The 15133-nt window shown below is 43.8% G+C and overlaps 1 protein-coding gene across 2 annotated transcripts in view; it reads right to left on the bottom strand.

Annotated features, from left to right (window-relative positions):
- gabrg1 (gamma-aminobutyric acid type A receptor subunit gamma1) overlaps positions 1 to 15133 on the bottom strand; it is a 179230-nt gene that overhangs the window by 22478 nt on the left and 141619 nt on the right. For both annotated transcript variants that reach the window (XM_068058601.1, XM_068058671.1), the window contains one exon: positions 9478 to 9615. In XM_068058601.1, coding sequence (XP_067914702.1) covers positions 9478 to 9615 — 138 coding nt within the window. The remainder of the gene's footprint in view (positions 1 to 9477; positions 9616 to 15133) is intronic.

The following is a 15133-nucleotide window of genomic DNA, read 5'->3' as shown; positions in this document are numbered from 1 at the left end:
TTCTGGTCAATGGTAACCCACAGGATGTTGATAGTGTGGAATTTAGCGATCATAATGCCATTGAACATCAAGGGGAGATGGCCATTGCCTGGCACTTGTGCATTGCAAATGTTACTTGCCACTTATCAGGCCAAGCCTGAATGCTGTCCAGGTCTTGCTACATCTGGACACGGGCTGCTTCAGTATCTGAAAAGTCACAAATGGTGCTGAACATTGTGCAATCATCAGTGAACATCCCCACTTCTGACCTTATGATTGAGGAAAGGTTACTGGTGAAGCAGCTGAAGATGGCTGGGCCTGGAACACTACCCTGAGGAACCCCTGCAGTCGTGTCCTGGACTGTGGAGAGAAAGGTCACAGACCTGAAACTTTAACTCTGTTTCACTCTCCACAGATGCTAACAGAACTGCTGAGTATTTCCAGCATTTTCTGTTTTTATTTAAGAAACAAAGGAAGGTGGCCAATGAGGATGTTGAATATCATTGTTTATTTCTCAGTGTGAGAAATGGAAACATATTGGTTTTGTCATATGGAATGCTGCTTGAACCTTTTTTACTGGATTTAAACATAACTTGTTTAAAAGGACCACAGAGCTGAACAGCTAAAACATGATTGCACATTTGTATTCTGAGAGACAGTTGCATAGAGAGACAATGGGAGTGCTCACTGATTCAATTAGCGAGATGTGTTATGTCAATAGTGATGATCAAAGGAGATTGACAGCCATTGACTTTGTAAGAAACAAACCTCCACCCCACCCCCACTAAGTGTGACTGGAGAACTTCTGAAATCAATAATCCTCGCAGACAATGCTGTTTCAAACAAAGAGCTGGTCACATAACTAACCTGCTGGCCAACCTGGGGACTTTTTGAATTGTGCCACACAGAAAGGGCAGACTGCAATTTGAAGACAAAACAGAAAGAAGCTATCTCCCTGTCTCTCTCTCAGTCAAGCAAAATATCCTGGCTGCGAGGCATAAATATCCTGGCTGCGAGGTTTGCTAATGTCACTCGGGAGGGTTTAAACTAGTGTGGCAGGGGGGTGGGAACCAGAGCAGTAGGACAGCAAGTGAAATAAATGAGGGGGAACTAGTAAATAAGGCCAGTAAGACTAAGAGGAAGAGCAGGCAGGGAGATGTTGCGGAGCACAGTGGGACTGGTGGTCTGAGGTGCATTTGTTTCAATGCAAGAAGTATAACAGGTAAGGCAGATCAACTTAGAGCTTGTATTAGTACTTGGAACTATGATGTTATTGCTATTACAGAGACTTGGTTGAGGGAAGGACAGGATTGGCAGCTAAATGTTCCAGGATTTAGAAGCTTCAGGTGGGATAGAGGGGGATGTAAAAGGGGTGGGGGAGTTGCATTACTTGTTAAGGAGAATATCACAGCTGTACTGCGGGAGGACACCTCGGAGGGGTCGTGCAGCGAGGCAATATAGGTGGAGCTCAGGAATAGGAAGGGTGCAGTCACGATGTTGGGGGTTTTCTACAGGCCTCCCAACAGCCAGCGGGAGGGAGAGGAGCAGATATGTAGACAGATTTTGGAAAGATGTAATGGTAACAGGGTTGTAGTGGTGGGTGATTTTAACTTCCCCTATATTGATTGGGACTCACTTAGTGCTAGGGGCTTAGATGGGGCAGAATTTGTAAGGAGCATCCAGGAGGGCTTCTTGAAATAATATGTAGATAGTCCAACTAGGGATGGGGCCATACTGGACCTGGTATTGGAGAATGAGCCCAGCCAGGTGGTCGAAGTTTCAGTAGGGGAGCAGTTCGGGAACAGTGACCATAATTCCATAAGTTTTAAGGTACTTGTGGATAAGGATAAGAGTAGTCCTCGGGTGAAGGTGCTAAATTGGGGGAAAGCTAATTATAACAATATTAGGCAGGAACTGAAGAATTTAGATTGGGGGCGGCTGTTTGAGGGTAAATCAACATCTGACATGTGGGAGTCTTTCAAATGTCAGTTGATTAGAATCCAGGTCCAGCTTGTTCCTGTGAGGAAGAAGGATAAGTTTGGCAAGTTTCAGGAACCTTGGATAACGCGGGATATTGTGAGCCTAGTCAAAAAGAAAAAGGAAGCATTCGTAAGGGCTGGAAGGCTAGGAATAGACGAATCCCTTGAGGAATATAAAGACAGTAGAAAGGAACTTAAGCAAGGAGGCAGGAGGGCTAAAAGGGGTCATGAAAAGTCATTGGCAAACAGGATTAAGGATAATCCCAAGGCTTTTTATACATATATAAAGAGCAAGAGGGTACTAGGGAAAGGGTTGGCCTACTCAAGGACAGAGAAGGGAATCTATGTGTGGAGCCAGAGGAAATGGGCGAGGTACTAAATGAGTACTTTGCATCAGTCTGCACCAATTGATTTATCTATTAATTGGTTATTTGAAAAAGACCATAGCAGAGAAGTATCAGAAAGTATTTAACATAAATTTATATAAAGTAATAAAGTAATTAACTAAGTAGAGATGGCTGGGCAGGTGATGTGCTGTAGCTGTATGATGTGGGAGCTGGCTGACCCCATTGTGAACGGCAGGGACCACATCTGCAGCAAGTGTTGGTTGCTGGAAGAACTCCGGCTCAGAGTTGATGATCTGGAATCTGAGCTTCAAACACTGCGGCACATCCGGGAGGGGGAGAGTTACCTGGACGTTTTGTTTCAGGAGGCAGTCACACCTGGTAGATTAAGTAATTCAAATTCAGTTAGTGATCAGGGACAACAGGATGTGATTGCAAGTGAGGCAGGTAGGGGGATCCTGAGTTCAGGAGTGGAGGAGCCTCAGCCTTTGACCTTATCCAACAGGTACGAGATACTTGCTCCCTGTGTGGATGAGGAAAAGGGCTGCGGGGAGGATGAGCCAACTGACCATGGCACCATGGTGCAGAAGGCCATTCAAGAGGGGGGAGCAAAAAGACAAGTGGTAGTTATAGGGGATTCTATAATTAGGGGGATAGATAGTATCCTTTGCAAGCCGGATCGGGAGTCCCACATGGTGTGTTGCCTGCCGGTGCCAGGGTGCAGGACATCTCTGACCGGCTTGAAAGGATATTGGAGCGGGAGGGGGAGGATCCAGTTGTTGTGGTCCACGTTGGGACTAACAACATAGGCAAGGCTAGGATGGAGGACCTGTTTGGGGATTATAAAGCACTAGGAACGAAATTAAGGATCAGGTCCTCGAGTGTCATAATCTCTGGATTACTGCCCGAGCCACGTACAAATTGGCTTAGGAATAAGAATATTAGGGAAGTAAACACGTGGCTAAGGGAGTGGTGTAGGAAAGAGGGGTTCCATTTCATGGGGCATTGGCATCAGTTTTGGAACCGGGAGGATCTGTACCGATGGGACGGTTTCCACTTGAACCGATCTGGAACCAGTGTTCTAGCGAAACGGATAAATAGGGTGGTCTCTAGGACTTTAAACTAGTGACTCGGGGGGAAGGGAAAGGGAAAACGACGGAGTATGATGGTAAATAAAAAGGTAAGAAGCAGGTTAACATGTGTGCAGGAGGGTTTAAGTTCAAGGCAGACTATGAAAGAAGCAGAAAGGAAGGATAACTCAGGAGTTATTATTAGAGATGTTGGAAATCATGAGGGTAAGAAAGCTAGCATCAAGGCACTTTACCTGAATGCTCGTAGCATTCGTAACAAGGTTGATGAGTTAACAGCACAAATGATCGCGAATGAATATGATTTGGTAGCCATTACGGAGACATGGTTACAGGTTGGTCACGACTGGGAGTTAAATATCCAGGGGTACCGGACTATTCGGAAGGACAGACAGGAAGGTAAGGGAGGTGGTGTAGCTCTGATATTCAAGGACGACATCAGGGCGGTGCTGAGAGATGATATAGGTTCTATGGAGAATGAGGTTGAATCCATTTGGGTGGAAATTAGAAACTCTAAGAAGAAAAAGTCATTGATAGGCGTAGTCTATAGGCTACCAAATAATAACATCACATTGGGGCGGGCAATAAGCAAAGAAATAACTAATGCCTGTAAAAATGGTACGGCAATTATCATGGGGGATTTTAATCTACATGTAGATTGGTCGAACCAGCTCAGTCAGGGTAGCCTTGAGGAGGAGTTCGTTGAGTGTATCCGTGATAGTTTTCTTGAACAGTATGTAATGGAACCAATGAGGGAGCAAGCCTAGATCCTAGATCCTAGATCCTAGATCCTAGATCTAGACCTGTGTAATGAGACAGGAATAATTAATGACCTCACAGTTAGGGATCCTCTTGGAAGGAGTGATCACAGTATGGTTGAATTTACAATACAGATGGAGAGTGTGAAGATAAAATCCAATACCAGGGTCCTGCGCTTGAACAAGGGGGACGACAATAGAATGAGGGAGGACTTAGCTAAAGTAGACTGGAAACAAAGATTTTATGGTGGGACAGTTGACGAGCAGTGGAGGACTTTCAAAGCAATTTTTCAAAGTGCTCAGCAAAAGTATATTCCAGTGAAAAGGAAGGACTGGAAGAAAAGGGGTAATCTGCCATGGGTGTCTAAGGAAATAAGGGAGGCTATCAAATTGAAAGAGAAGGCATACAAAGTGGCCAAAAACAGCATGAAACTAGAAGATTGGGAAAACTTTAAAGGTCAACAGAAAGCCACAAAAAGAGCTATAAAGAAAAGTAAGATAGAACATGAGAAGAAACTAGCACAGAATATCAAGACAGATAGCAAAAGTTTCTATAAATATATAAAACGAAAAAGAGTGGCTAAAGTAAACGTTGGTCCTTTAGAGGATGAGAAGGGGAATTTAGTTATGGGATATGATGAAATGGCCGAGGGATTGAACAGGTATTTTGTATCAGTCTTCACAATGGAGGACATTAATAACATGCCAGTAATTGACAAAGAGACGAACGTAGGTGAGGACCTGGAAACAATCACTATTACGGAAGAGGTAGTGTTGGGCAAGCTAATGGAGCTAAGGATTGATAAGTCTCCCGGCCCTGATGGAATGCATCCCAGGGTACTAAAAGAGATGGCGGGAGAAATAGCAGGTGCACTGGCGGTAATTTTCCAAAATTCGCTGGACTCTGGGGTAGTCCCAGCAGATTGGAAAACAGCAGATGTGACGCCACTGTTTAAAAAGGGAGGTAGACAAAAGATGGGGAATTATAGACCGGTTATCTTAACCTCTGTAGTGGGGAAGATGCTTGAGTCTATTATCAAGGAAGAAATAGCAGGGCATCTCGATAGAAATTGTCCCGTTGGACAGACGCAGCATGGGTTCATGAAGGGCAGGTCATGCTTGACAAATCTTTTGGAATTCTATGATGACATTACGAGCAAGGTGGACAATAGGGACCCAGTGGATGTGGTGTACCTAGATTTCCAAAAGGCCTTCGACAAGGTGCCACACAAAAGGCTGCTGCATAAGATAAGGATGCATGGCGTTAGGGGTAAAGTATTAGCATGGATAGAGGATTGGTTGACTAACAGGAAGCAGAGAGTGGGGATAAATGAGTGCTATTCTGGGTGGCAATCAGTCACTAGTGGTGTGCCTCAGGGATCGGTGTTGGGACCGCAATTATTTACAACTTATATAGATGATTTGGAGTTGGGGACCACGTGTAGGGTGTCAAAGTTTGCAGATGACACTAAGATGAGTGGCAGAGCAAAGTGTGCAGATGACTGTGAAACTTTGCAGAGGATCATAGATACATTGAGTGAGTGGGCAAAGGTCTGGCAGATGGAATACAATGTTAATAAATGTGAAGTCATTCATTTCAGTAGGAGTAACAGTAAAAAGGATTATTACTTGAATGGTAAAAAGTTGCAGCATGCTGCTATGCAGAGGGACCTGGGTGTCCTTGTGCATGAATCGCAGAAGGTTGGTCTGCAGGTACAGCAAGTAATTAGGAAGGCAAATGGAATTTTGTCCTTCATTGCTAAAGGGATTGAGTTTAAAAGCAGAGAGGTTATGTTGCAGCTGTATAAGGTACTGGTGAGGCCGCACCTGGAGTACTGTGTGCAGTTTTGTTCTCCTTACTTGAGAAAGGATGTACTGGCACTGGAGAGGGTGCAGAGGAGGTTCACTAGGTTGATTCCGGAGTTGAGGGGGTTGGCTTATGAGGAGAGACTGAGTAGATTGGGATTATATTCATTGGAATTCAGAAGAATGAGGGGGGATCTTATAGAAACATATAAAATTATGAAGGGAATAGATAAGATACAAGTAGAGAGGATGTTTCCACTGGCAGGTGAAGCTAGGACAAGAGGGCATAGCCTCAAGATTAGAGGAAGCAGATTTAGGACTGTATTAAGAAGGAACTTCTTCACCCAGAGGGTTGTTAATCTATGGAATTCCTTGCCCAGTGAAGTAGTTGACGCTTCTTCAGTAAATGTTTTTAAAGCTAAGGTAGATATCTTTTTGAACAATAAAGGAATTAAGGGATACGATGAGAGCGCGGGTAAGTGGATCTGAGTCCACGAAAAGATCAGCCATGATCTTATTGAATGGCGGAGCAGGCTCGAGGGGCCGGACGGCCTACTCCTGCTCCTAGTTCTTATGATCTTATGCACCAAGGAGAAGGACTTGGTGGATGATGAGCATAGGGAAGGGAGTGTGGATAGTCTCAGTCATCTCATTGTCAAAAAGGAGGAGGTGTTGGGTGTCTTGCAAAGCATTAAGGTAGATAAGTCCCCAGGGCCTGATGGGATCTACCCCAGAATACTGAGGGAGGCAAGGGAAGAAATTGCTGGGGCCTTGACAGAAATCTTTGCATTCTCATTGGCTACAGGTGAGGTCCCAGAGGACTGGAGAATAGCCAATGTTGTTCCTTTGTTTTAGAAGGGTAGCAAGGATAATCCAGGAAATTATAGGCCGGTGAGCCTTACGTCAGTGGTAGGGAAATTATTAGAGAGGATTCTTCGGGACAGGATTTACTTCCATTTGGAAACAAACAAACTTATTAGCGAGAGGCTGCATGATTTTGTGAAGGGGAGTTTGTGACAAAGATGATTGATGAAGGAAGAGCAGTGGATGTTATCTATATGGACTTCAGTAAAGCCTTTGACAAGGTCCCTCATGGCAGACTGGTACAAAAGGTGAAGTCACACGGGATCAGAGGGGAGCTGGCAAGATGGATACAGAACTGGCTCTGTCATCGAAGACAGAGGGTAGCAGTGGAAGGGTGCTTTTCTGAATGGAGGGATGTGACTAGTGGTGTTCCGCAGGGATCAGTGCTGGGACCTTTGCTGTTTGTAGTACATATAAATGATTTGGAGGAAAATGTAGCTGGTCTGATTAGTAAGTTTGCGGACGACACAAAGGTTGGTGGAGTTGCGGATAATGATGAGGATTGTCAGAGGATACAGCAGGATATAGATCGGTTGGAGACTTGGGCAGAGAAACGGCAGATGGAGTTTAATCCGGACAAATGTGAGGTAATGCATTTTGGAAGATCTAATCCAGGTGGGAAGTATACAGTAAATGGCAGAACCCTTAGGAGTATTGACAGGCAGAGATCTGGGCGTACAGTTCCATAGGTCACTGAAAGTGGCAACGCAGGTGGATAAGGTAGTCAAGAAGGCATACGGCATGCTTGCCTTCATCGGTCAGGGTATAGAGTATAAAAATTGGCAAGTCATGCTGCAGCTGTACAGAACTTTAGTTAGGCCACACTCAGAATATTGCGTGCAATTCTGGTCACCACACTACCAGAAGGACGTGGAGGCTTTGGAGAGGGTACAGAGGAGGTTTACCAGGATGTTGCCTGGTCTGGAGGGCATTAGCTATGAGGAGAGGTTGGATAAACTTGGATTGTTTTCACTGGAATGACGGAGGCGGAGGGGTGACATGATAAAGGTTTACAAAGTTATGAGCGGCATGGACAGAGTGGATAGTCAGAAGCTTTTTCCCAGGGTGGAAGTGTCAGTTACTAGGGGACATAGGTTTATGGTGAGAGGGGCAAAGTTTAGAGGGGATGTGCGAGGTAAGTTCTTTACACAGAGGGTGGTGAGTGCCTGGAACTTGCTGCCGGGGGAGGTGGTGGAAGCAGGTACGATAATGACGTTTAAGAGGCATCTTGACAAACACATGAATAGGATGGGAATAGAGGGATACGGTCCCCGGAAGTGCAGAAGTTTTTAGTTTAGGCAGGCATCAAGATTGGAGGGCCGAATGGCCTGTTCCTGTGCTGTACTGTTCTTTGTTCTTTGTTCTTTGAGGTGAAGCTAAAAACACTGTTTTTAAAAGTTAAACCCTGTTGCAGCCAAACCAGGAAAGGGGCCAGAGGGGAGCCTGAGACCCCTTCCTCACCCGGTCATAACACACAGATATAAATATAAGTAGACGAATGGATCAATTCCAATTTGCAAGGTCAGTATCACTCTGCAAATAAATTTTAGTCATCTGATTAGCATAAATAGCTGTAGTCTGCAGTGGTGGCTGCCATCTGTTTTAGATAGGTGAGGCACGTGCAAAACATGACCACATAAATTAATGTTTCAAAATTCCATTTCCAGTCCCTGATTGTCCTATGTTTATTCTGAAGGAGAAACATATAGAGAAACATTCAACTTCAGCAGTGGGGGAAGGGGTCTGTTAAAGTAGTTGTTAGCGGATTGACTGCCCATTGCATACCCGGCCCGATTTGGCTTTCCATTGAAGTCAGGCAAGAAGCATAACTGGCAGCTAATCTACTAATGCCTGTTCTTCACCCCTGCCATTCCAGCTAATGACTTACTGCCTTTCCTTATGACTTGCAGCGTTGGTCTTTTCCTACCTTGTTTTACAACATTCTCCTCTTGAGATTCAAGAGAAAAGCCCTCTGTATAACATCGTACATGTGGGCAATCTTAACCTAACCCACCCATCTGGAAACTATCGGAATCAAGAGCAATGCTGATTTTACACCCCGCCTGATTCCTGCTGTTACTGAGTTCAGTGCCTCAAATTAATTTTCTCCAGTCCACCCCTGAAAGAACTGCCTCATGCTGTGTACAGTTTCACAAGTGCTGGTTTTTTCTAGTAGTTTGTTCAAGTGGCAGTTTATCGAGAATGAATTTAAATGGTGTTAACAGAGCTATTTACATACTGGGAAGTGAAATCATCAAGCTGAACTTGTTAATGCCATCACCTGATGTCCATACATATACACATGTTCAGCAGAAATCTCCACAGAACAATTAGGATTTCAGACCCTAGATCAGTTTTCTATCCCACAGCCCAGATCTGCTGAGACCGTTGTAGAAATCCTACTGTTAGCCTGACTGACAGCATCTATTTCAGTCCAGACTGAATATCAAACTGGCCCCTTTCTAGTCTTTGTTACATAATGCCACTCTTGACAGCCTACTTATCAACTGAGATACCAATAAAATTACCTTTCTTGAAAGACTTTATTGTCGGGTGAGAAAACAATCACACTTAACATTGGAAACAAAAAAATTTTTAATTTGTTACAGAAAAGCTCGGAGATAAGATTTTTGCAGAAACATCACTGTGTTTTTCTTACCGGACTGCGTATGCATTACTTCAGTGGTGTTTCTGAATCCATCAAATGCAAACTGGTAAAGTCTCCAATGTTTTTGATGAGCAAAATTAACTGAATAGCGCTTCCAGAGATATACAATTTCATTTTTCGGATACCCATCTGAAAAGGAAATTTATGAGAAAGAGAGAAAAAACAAGATGTTAACTCACGCTGACTTCAAAAGTCAACTTCAAAAGCAAATGTATGAAGCCACTGGTCAAATTAGCCTAGATTTTCTGCTTGGGTTTTGTTGGCTCCCAGGCATAAGTCGAATGAAGTGCAGTGGGAGATACTTTGTGACCTGTTCCACTAGTAAAATGATCACTGCAACCACTTCTAGCACTTTCACTGAGAATGATTTCAGTCTTATAATACATCTGATCTCAAACAGTTTGAGAAAAGAAGATTTGTTCCTCTTTGGCTGTGCCGGGGCTGCTGGCTGAGGTGGTTTGTGGCCTGATGAAGGCATTCACCAGTTGCTCCCAAGTAAACAACAAAGTTATTTAATTGATCCTAGTCTCTTGCCATTCAGTCGGGATCAGGGGCAATTCGATATGACCTGCCACACCACACTTCAGCCAGCTTTATGGCTGAGCGAACAGCTATTGTAAGTAAATAAGAATTAATGGCTTTCTTTAATGAAACACTGACCCTGAATTTCTGTAGGGCTCAGCCTGATCTTCTGCTGAAGTTACAGATCCCAATGGAAAGTTAGAGCTAATCCTTTTATTTGTCAAACTTTCAGAGCCAATGCCAATAGATAGAGATGAGCCTGAACAATTGTAGTGCATTCCTGTTATAGTGATGTAGTGCACAAGTATAAATTATATGTAAAAACAATGGTGTGAATTATATCAAAATATGGAGTGGTGCCACTTGGAAGTAAGGTCATCATGACAAAAATGAAAGTCTCTCTTTTGTCCATAAGTAAAGAGTAAAAAGAAAAGCTTGTCTGACATCTTCTCATGAAGTCAATGGAGTACATTTTGATCTTCACCAACAAACTGATAACCCGGTGAAGTGGATTGTACATCCATTGTGAAATTGAGTTGAACAGAATGAATATCAGACACTTTCGATAATGGACAGGCAATCCCCTTTGCTGGATTAACACCCACGCAGTCAAAATCAGAAGGCACTTTGAAAAGTGGGAACATTGTAATTATTGACTGGCTACAGTAAGATGGAACTGAGTTTATAATCAATTTCTCAGAGCCTCTTAAAGACTTAATTTTCGTTCTAATGATCAAAACAAAATATGTATTTGAGAAAGGTTAAACTGGAACGCCATGCCTCCATGAGTTTAACTTGGATTTAAGTCTCACTCAGAGAAGATGTTAAGGGTCCTGTACAGTGTTCCCTCTAACTTCTGTTTGCTGTGTCCAGTCCATTTGTTGTGCTGTGTGTTCCCTTTAAGATTGGCACGCAGCTGCACCTGCCCGCATATCAAAAATGTTACTTGTGCGTAGTGTATTTGTTCGCTCCGCAGCTATTCTCCTGCACAGCTTCGAGGGAACATTAGTCCTGAGTGACTAGGTATTTTCAATCCAACTCCCATTGGCCATGCCTGGTTAGAGCAAAACAGTAAGCACCCTCAAATATGGCATTGCTTCAATATTTTCTTTTGTTGATAGATATTAAGAACCAAGTGTGAAATTTAGATGTTAAACAAGAGCAATGGAAAAGGTATATTTTTGTGGCTAGGGTAGTACTTCAAATTTGAAGAAAGCTAAGAGTTTACTGTCTGTAATAAAAACAAGAAATGCTGGAAATACTCAACAGGTCTGGCAGCATCTGTGGAGAGAGAAGCAGAGTTTACGTTTCAGGTCAGTGACCCTTCTTCAGAACTGGCAGATGTAAGAAATGTAAATGATTTTAAGCAAGTAAAGCAGGGATGGTGCAAGAGATAACAAAAGAGGTGTTGATCGGACAAGGTCACAGAATAGCTGACCAGAAGGTCATGGAGTAAAGGCAAACAATATGTTAATAGTGTGCTGAAAGACAAAGCATTGGTACAGATAGGGTGTTAACGGACTGAAAATTGAACAGCCACAAACACAAACATGAAAAAAAATGTAAAAAAACACAGTGGGTAGGCACAGTAGAAACAAACTGAACAAACTAAAATAAAATAAATACAAAAAAGAAAAATTAACTAAAAATAAAAGTTAAATGGGGGGCCCGTCATGCTCTGAAATTATTGAACTCAATGTTCAGTCCGGCAGGCTGTAGCATACCTAATCGGTAAATGAGATGCTGTTCCTTGAGCTTGCGTTGATGTTCACTGGAACACTGCAGCAATCCCAGGACAGATGTGTGAGCATAAGAGCGTGGGTGGGTGGGGGGGGGAGGGGTTGGGGGGTGTTGAAATGGCCAGCAACCGGTAGCCCGGGGTCCTGCTTTCGGACTGCGTGGCGGTGTTCCGCAAAGCGTTCACCCAGTCTGCGTTTGGTCTCCCCAGTATAGAGGAGACTGCATTGTGAGCAGCGAATACAGTATACTACATTGAAAGAAGTACAAGTAAATCGCTGCTTTACCTGAAAGAAGTGTTTGGGGCCTGGATAGCGGGGAGAAAGGAGGTAAATGGGCAGGTATTACACCTCCCGCGATTGCAGGGGAAGGTGCCGTGGGAAGGGGACGAGGTGGTGGGGGTAATGAAGGAGTGGACCAGGGTGTCACGGAGGGAACGCTGACAGGGGAAGGGAGGAGAAGATGCCATTGGTAGTGGCACACGCTGGAGGTGGTGGAAATGGCGGAGGGTAATCCTTTGGATATGGAGGCTGGTGGAAAGTGAGGACAAGGGGAACCCTGTCGTGATTCTGGGAGGGAGGGGAACGGGTGAGGGTAGAGGTGCGGGAAATGGACCGGACATGGTTTAGGGCCCTATCAACAACAGTGGGGGGAGGGAGAATCCTCAGTTGAGGAAAAAGGAAGACACATCAAATGCGTTATACAAACACACAGGGACTGAAATTCTGGATGGGTTTTACTGGTCTCCTGCTGTAAATATGGTGGGAGACTAACAGAACTCCTGGGGAAATGGTGGAGTCCAGTTTGCAACAGATGGCCACTGTTTCCAGGAGTTTATGATTACACTTGTAAGGGACCCTTTACAAGGTAAGTGATGAACTACTGGGGGAGGTTCCTGGGAACAAGGGCTCCCTGAGCCAGTAATTCCTACCACTGTTCGACAAGAGTTATGATGAAAGGTTAGCCGAATTTCCAATTTGATATTGCTACAACCTCAGTAGCGACCATTAACTTTAAAACAAGAAATTGGAACTCCCCAGACCAATTAAAGGATTACACAACAAGATTTCAAGTTTTAAGACTTTTGCTATAAAAATAAACTAAAAATCAACATTAACTAAACAGTTTGGTACAGTAGCACCTGTGGAGAGAGAAGCAAAGTTAATGTTTCAGGTCTGTGTCCTTTCATCTGATGTAAGGTCACTGACCTGAAACATTAACTTTGCTTCTCTCTCCACAGATGCTGCCAGACCTGCTGAGTATTTCCAGCACTTTTTGTTTTGTTTCAGATTTCCAGCATCTGCAGTATTTTGTTTATATTAACTCAACAGTACTTTGTAGGTAGCTAATACACTCAATACAGAGAAAGGTATTTCCTATTAACTTATAAACACACTTGAAAACTCCACACCACATTTATATGTTACACAATACTCTCATCGAAACTGTATCTTTGCAGTTAAAAGCCCCAAACTCCTCCCAGTTGTAGTGGGTTGGATTTCCCAGTGTCCTTCTTAAAAAAACAGCGTCCTCTTTATTCACTTATTCCGAGCATATTTGACTGGTCTTCCATTAATAAGTCAATCTCTGGTGAGCCTGTTGTTCTTTTCTCCTCCGCAAACCTCAACTTTTGAATTGGGTTCAAGTCTTAGCAGCCTTTTGCTGTGTCTGTGATCTTAGAGTAATTTTTTTTTTAGATTAGAGATACAGCACTGAAACAGGCCCTTCGGCCCACTGAGTCTGTGCCGACCATCAACCACCCATTTATACTAATCCTACACTAATCCCATATTCCTACCAAACATCCCCACCTGTCCCTATATTTCCCTACCACCTACCTATACTAGTGACAATTTATAATGGCCAATTTACCTACCAACCTGCAAGTCTTTTGGCTTGTGGGAGGAAACCGGAGCACCCGGAGAAAACCCACGCAGACACAGGGAGAACTTGCAAACTCCACACAGGCAGTACCCAGAATCGAACCCGGGTCCCTGGAGCTGTGAGGCTGCAGTGCTAACCACTGCGCCACTGTGCCGCCTCTCTTCAGAGGTTGGTCTTCGTGTCTTCCTTTTAGCCTTACAGCCCTAGGAAAGCCTATTGAATTTATTCAGATCAAAAGTCAATTGTCATTTGCCTTTTATAATTTCTCAGTCCATAAGTCTGATCATCGCAAATCCACCTGGGCCTTCCTTTGTTTCCATGTGTTAAAGATTGCAACTCGAATTTGCATTTTTAGTGCCCCTGGCTCCCTGTTTACAATTTGAAAGTATGGGGGAATAAAACCTCTTGTCACTAGGTGTTACTACCTTGCACTCTGCTTTCAAAAGGGTATTTGACCTGGGTTCCTTGTGTTCATGGGAACCGAGCCCCCTGGTTTGTTTCTGGGCAGATTTGGTGTGAGGTCAGATATCTCCTCTGAATCCATTTTACAGTGCATTAAAGATCACAGTTTTAAAAGCATAACCGTATTACAAAGTCCAACATTCATAACAATATCAAGAACCTTGATAATTGTTAATTTTCCATATCTGCATACACTAGTCACCTGATGACTCAACAAGACCCTCCTAAAGTAAGCTTCAAGTTTAACAATCCAAAGCCTTCCCTTTTCCAACTTCAACAGTCTTCCCTAGAAACACAGACTAGTGCATATGCCTTTTTTGCAGCCACCCTGTTCCTGAACAAACACTTGCTTACCTAGCCCTGAAGTCCATCTTCCCCATTGTTGGTATCTTCCTCCTTTCTAACAACTGAAAAGCTACATGTTTTCTGTGCACGCAGCCATGGTCTTCCTATTTCATTGAACCCATTGAGCAATTTGACCCTGCCCTCCCCCACTGAGTACGATTTCAAGGGATGGTAGGATTTACTAATAAATGCATGACCCCCTAACCGTACACCACTTCCCCCCTTCCTCCCCAAACCCACCTCAACCAAACTCAACAAGAAGTATTTTCCTAGGTCGAGAATGATAGGGAAATGCATTTCTGGTCCCTTGAATGTCAAGATTCAGCTCACCACAATTTGGTCCCCACAGAGAGAAATTTTGTGGCCAGAAGAGAGTGAAGGTATAACACACAGTAACCCCCTCCCCCCAAACCCCCAGACCAACTACCAGGTATTTTCTGTCTGAGGGCAAAAAGCTTTAGCTAACCCTTCCCCGTTGCTGCTCTTCTTCTCTCCCTGTTACCTTTCCCTTTACCAATCCCTTTACCCTGTTCTCCTCTCCTCTCTGGTGATGACCTGTGACACTGGACAATAATTATACATAACACAAGTATTTAACTGTGAACACAGCCGCTCAGACAGAAAATTCAGTTACAAGCAAGAGACACAGTCAGGGGTTTCCTATTAGTTCAAGGTCAGATTGTTTTCAGATTATCTA

Source organism: Heterodontus francisci, chromosome 1 (genome assembly GCF_036365525.1).
Source record: "Heterodontus francisci isolate sHetFra1 chromosome 1, sHetFra1.hap1, whole genome shotgun sequence".
Classification (NCBI taxonomy): domain Eukaryota; kingdom Metazoa; phylum Chordata; class Chondrichthyes; order Heterodontiformes; family Heterodontidae; genus Heterodontus; species Heterodontus francisci.
The sequence above is the reverse complement of the archived record's forward strand: the minus strand, read 5'-3'. Positions and strand labels throughout refer to the sequence as shown.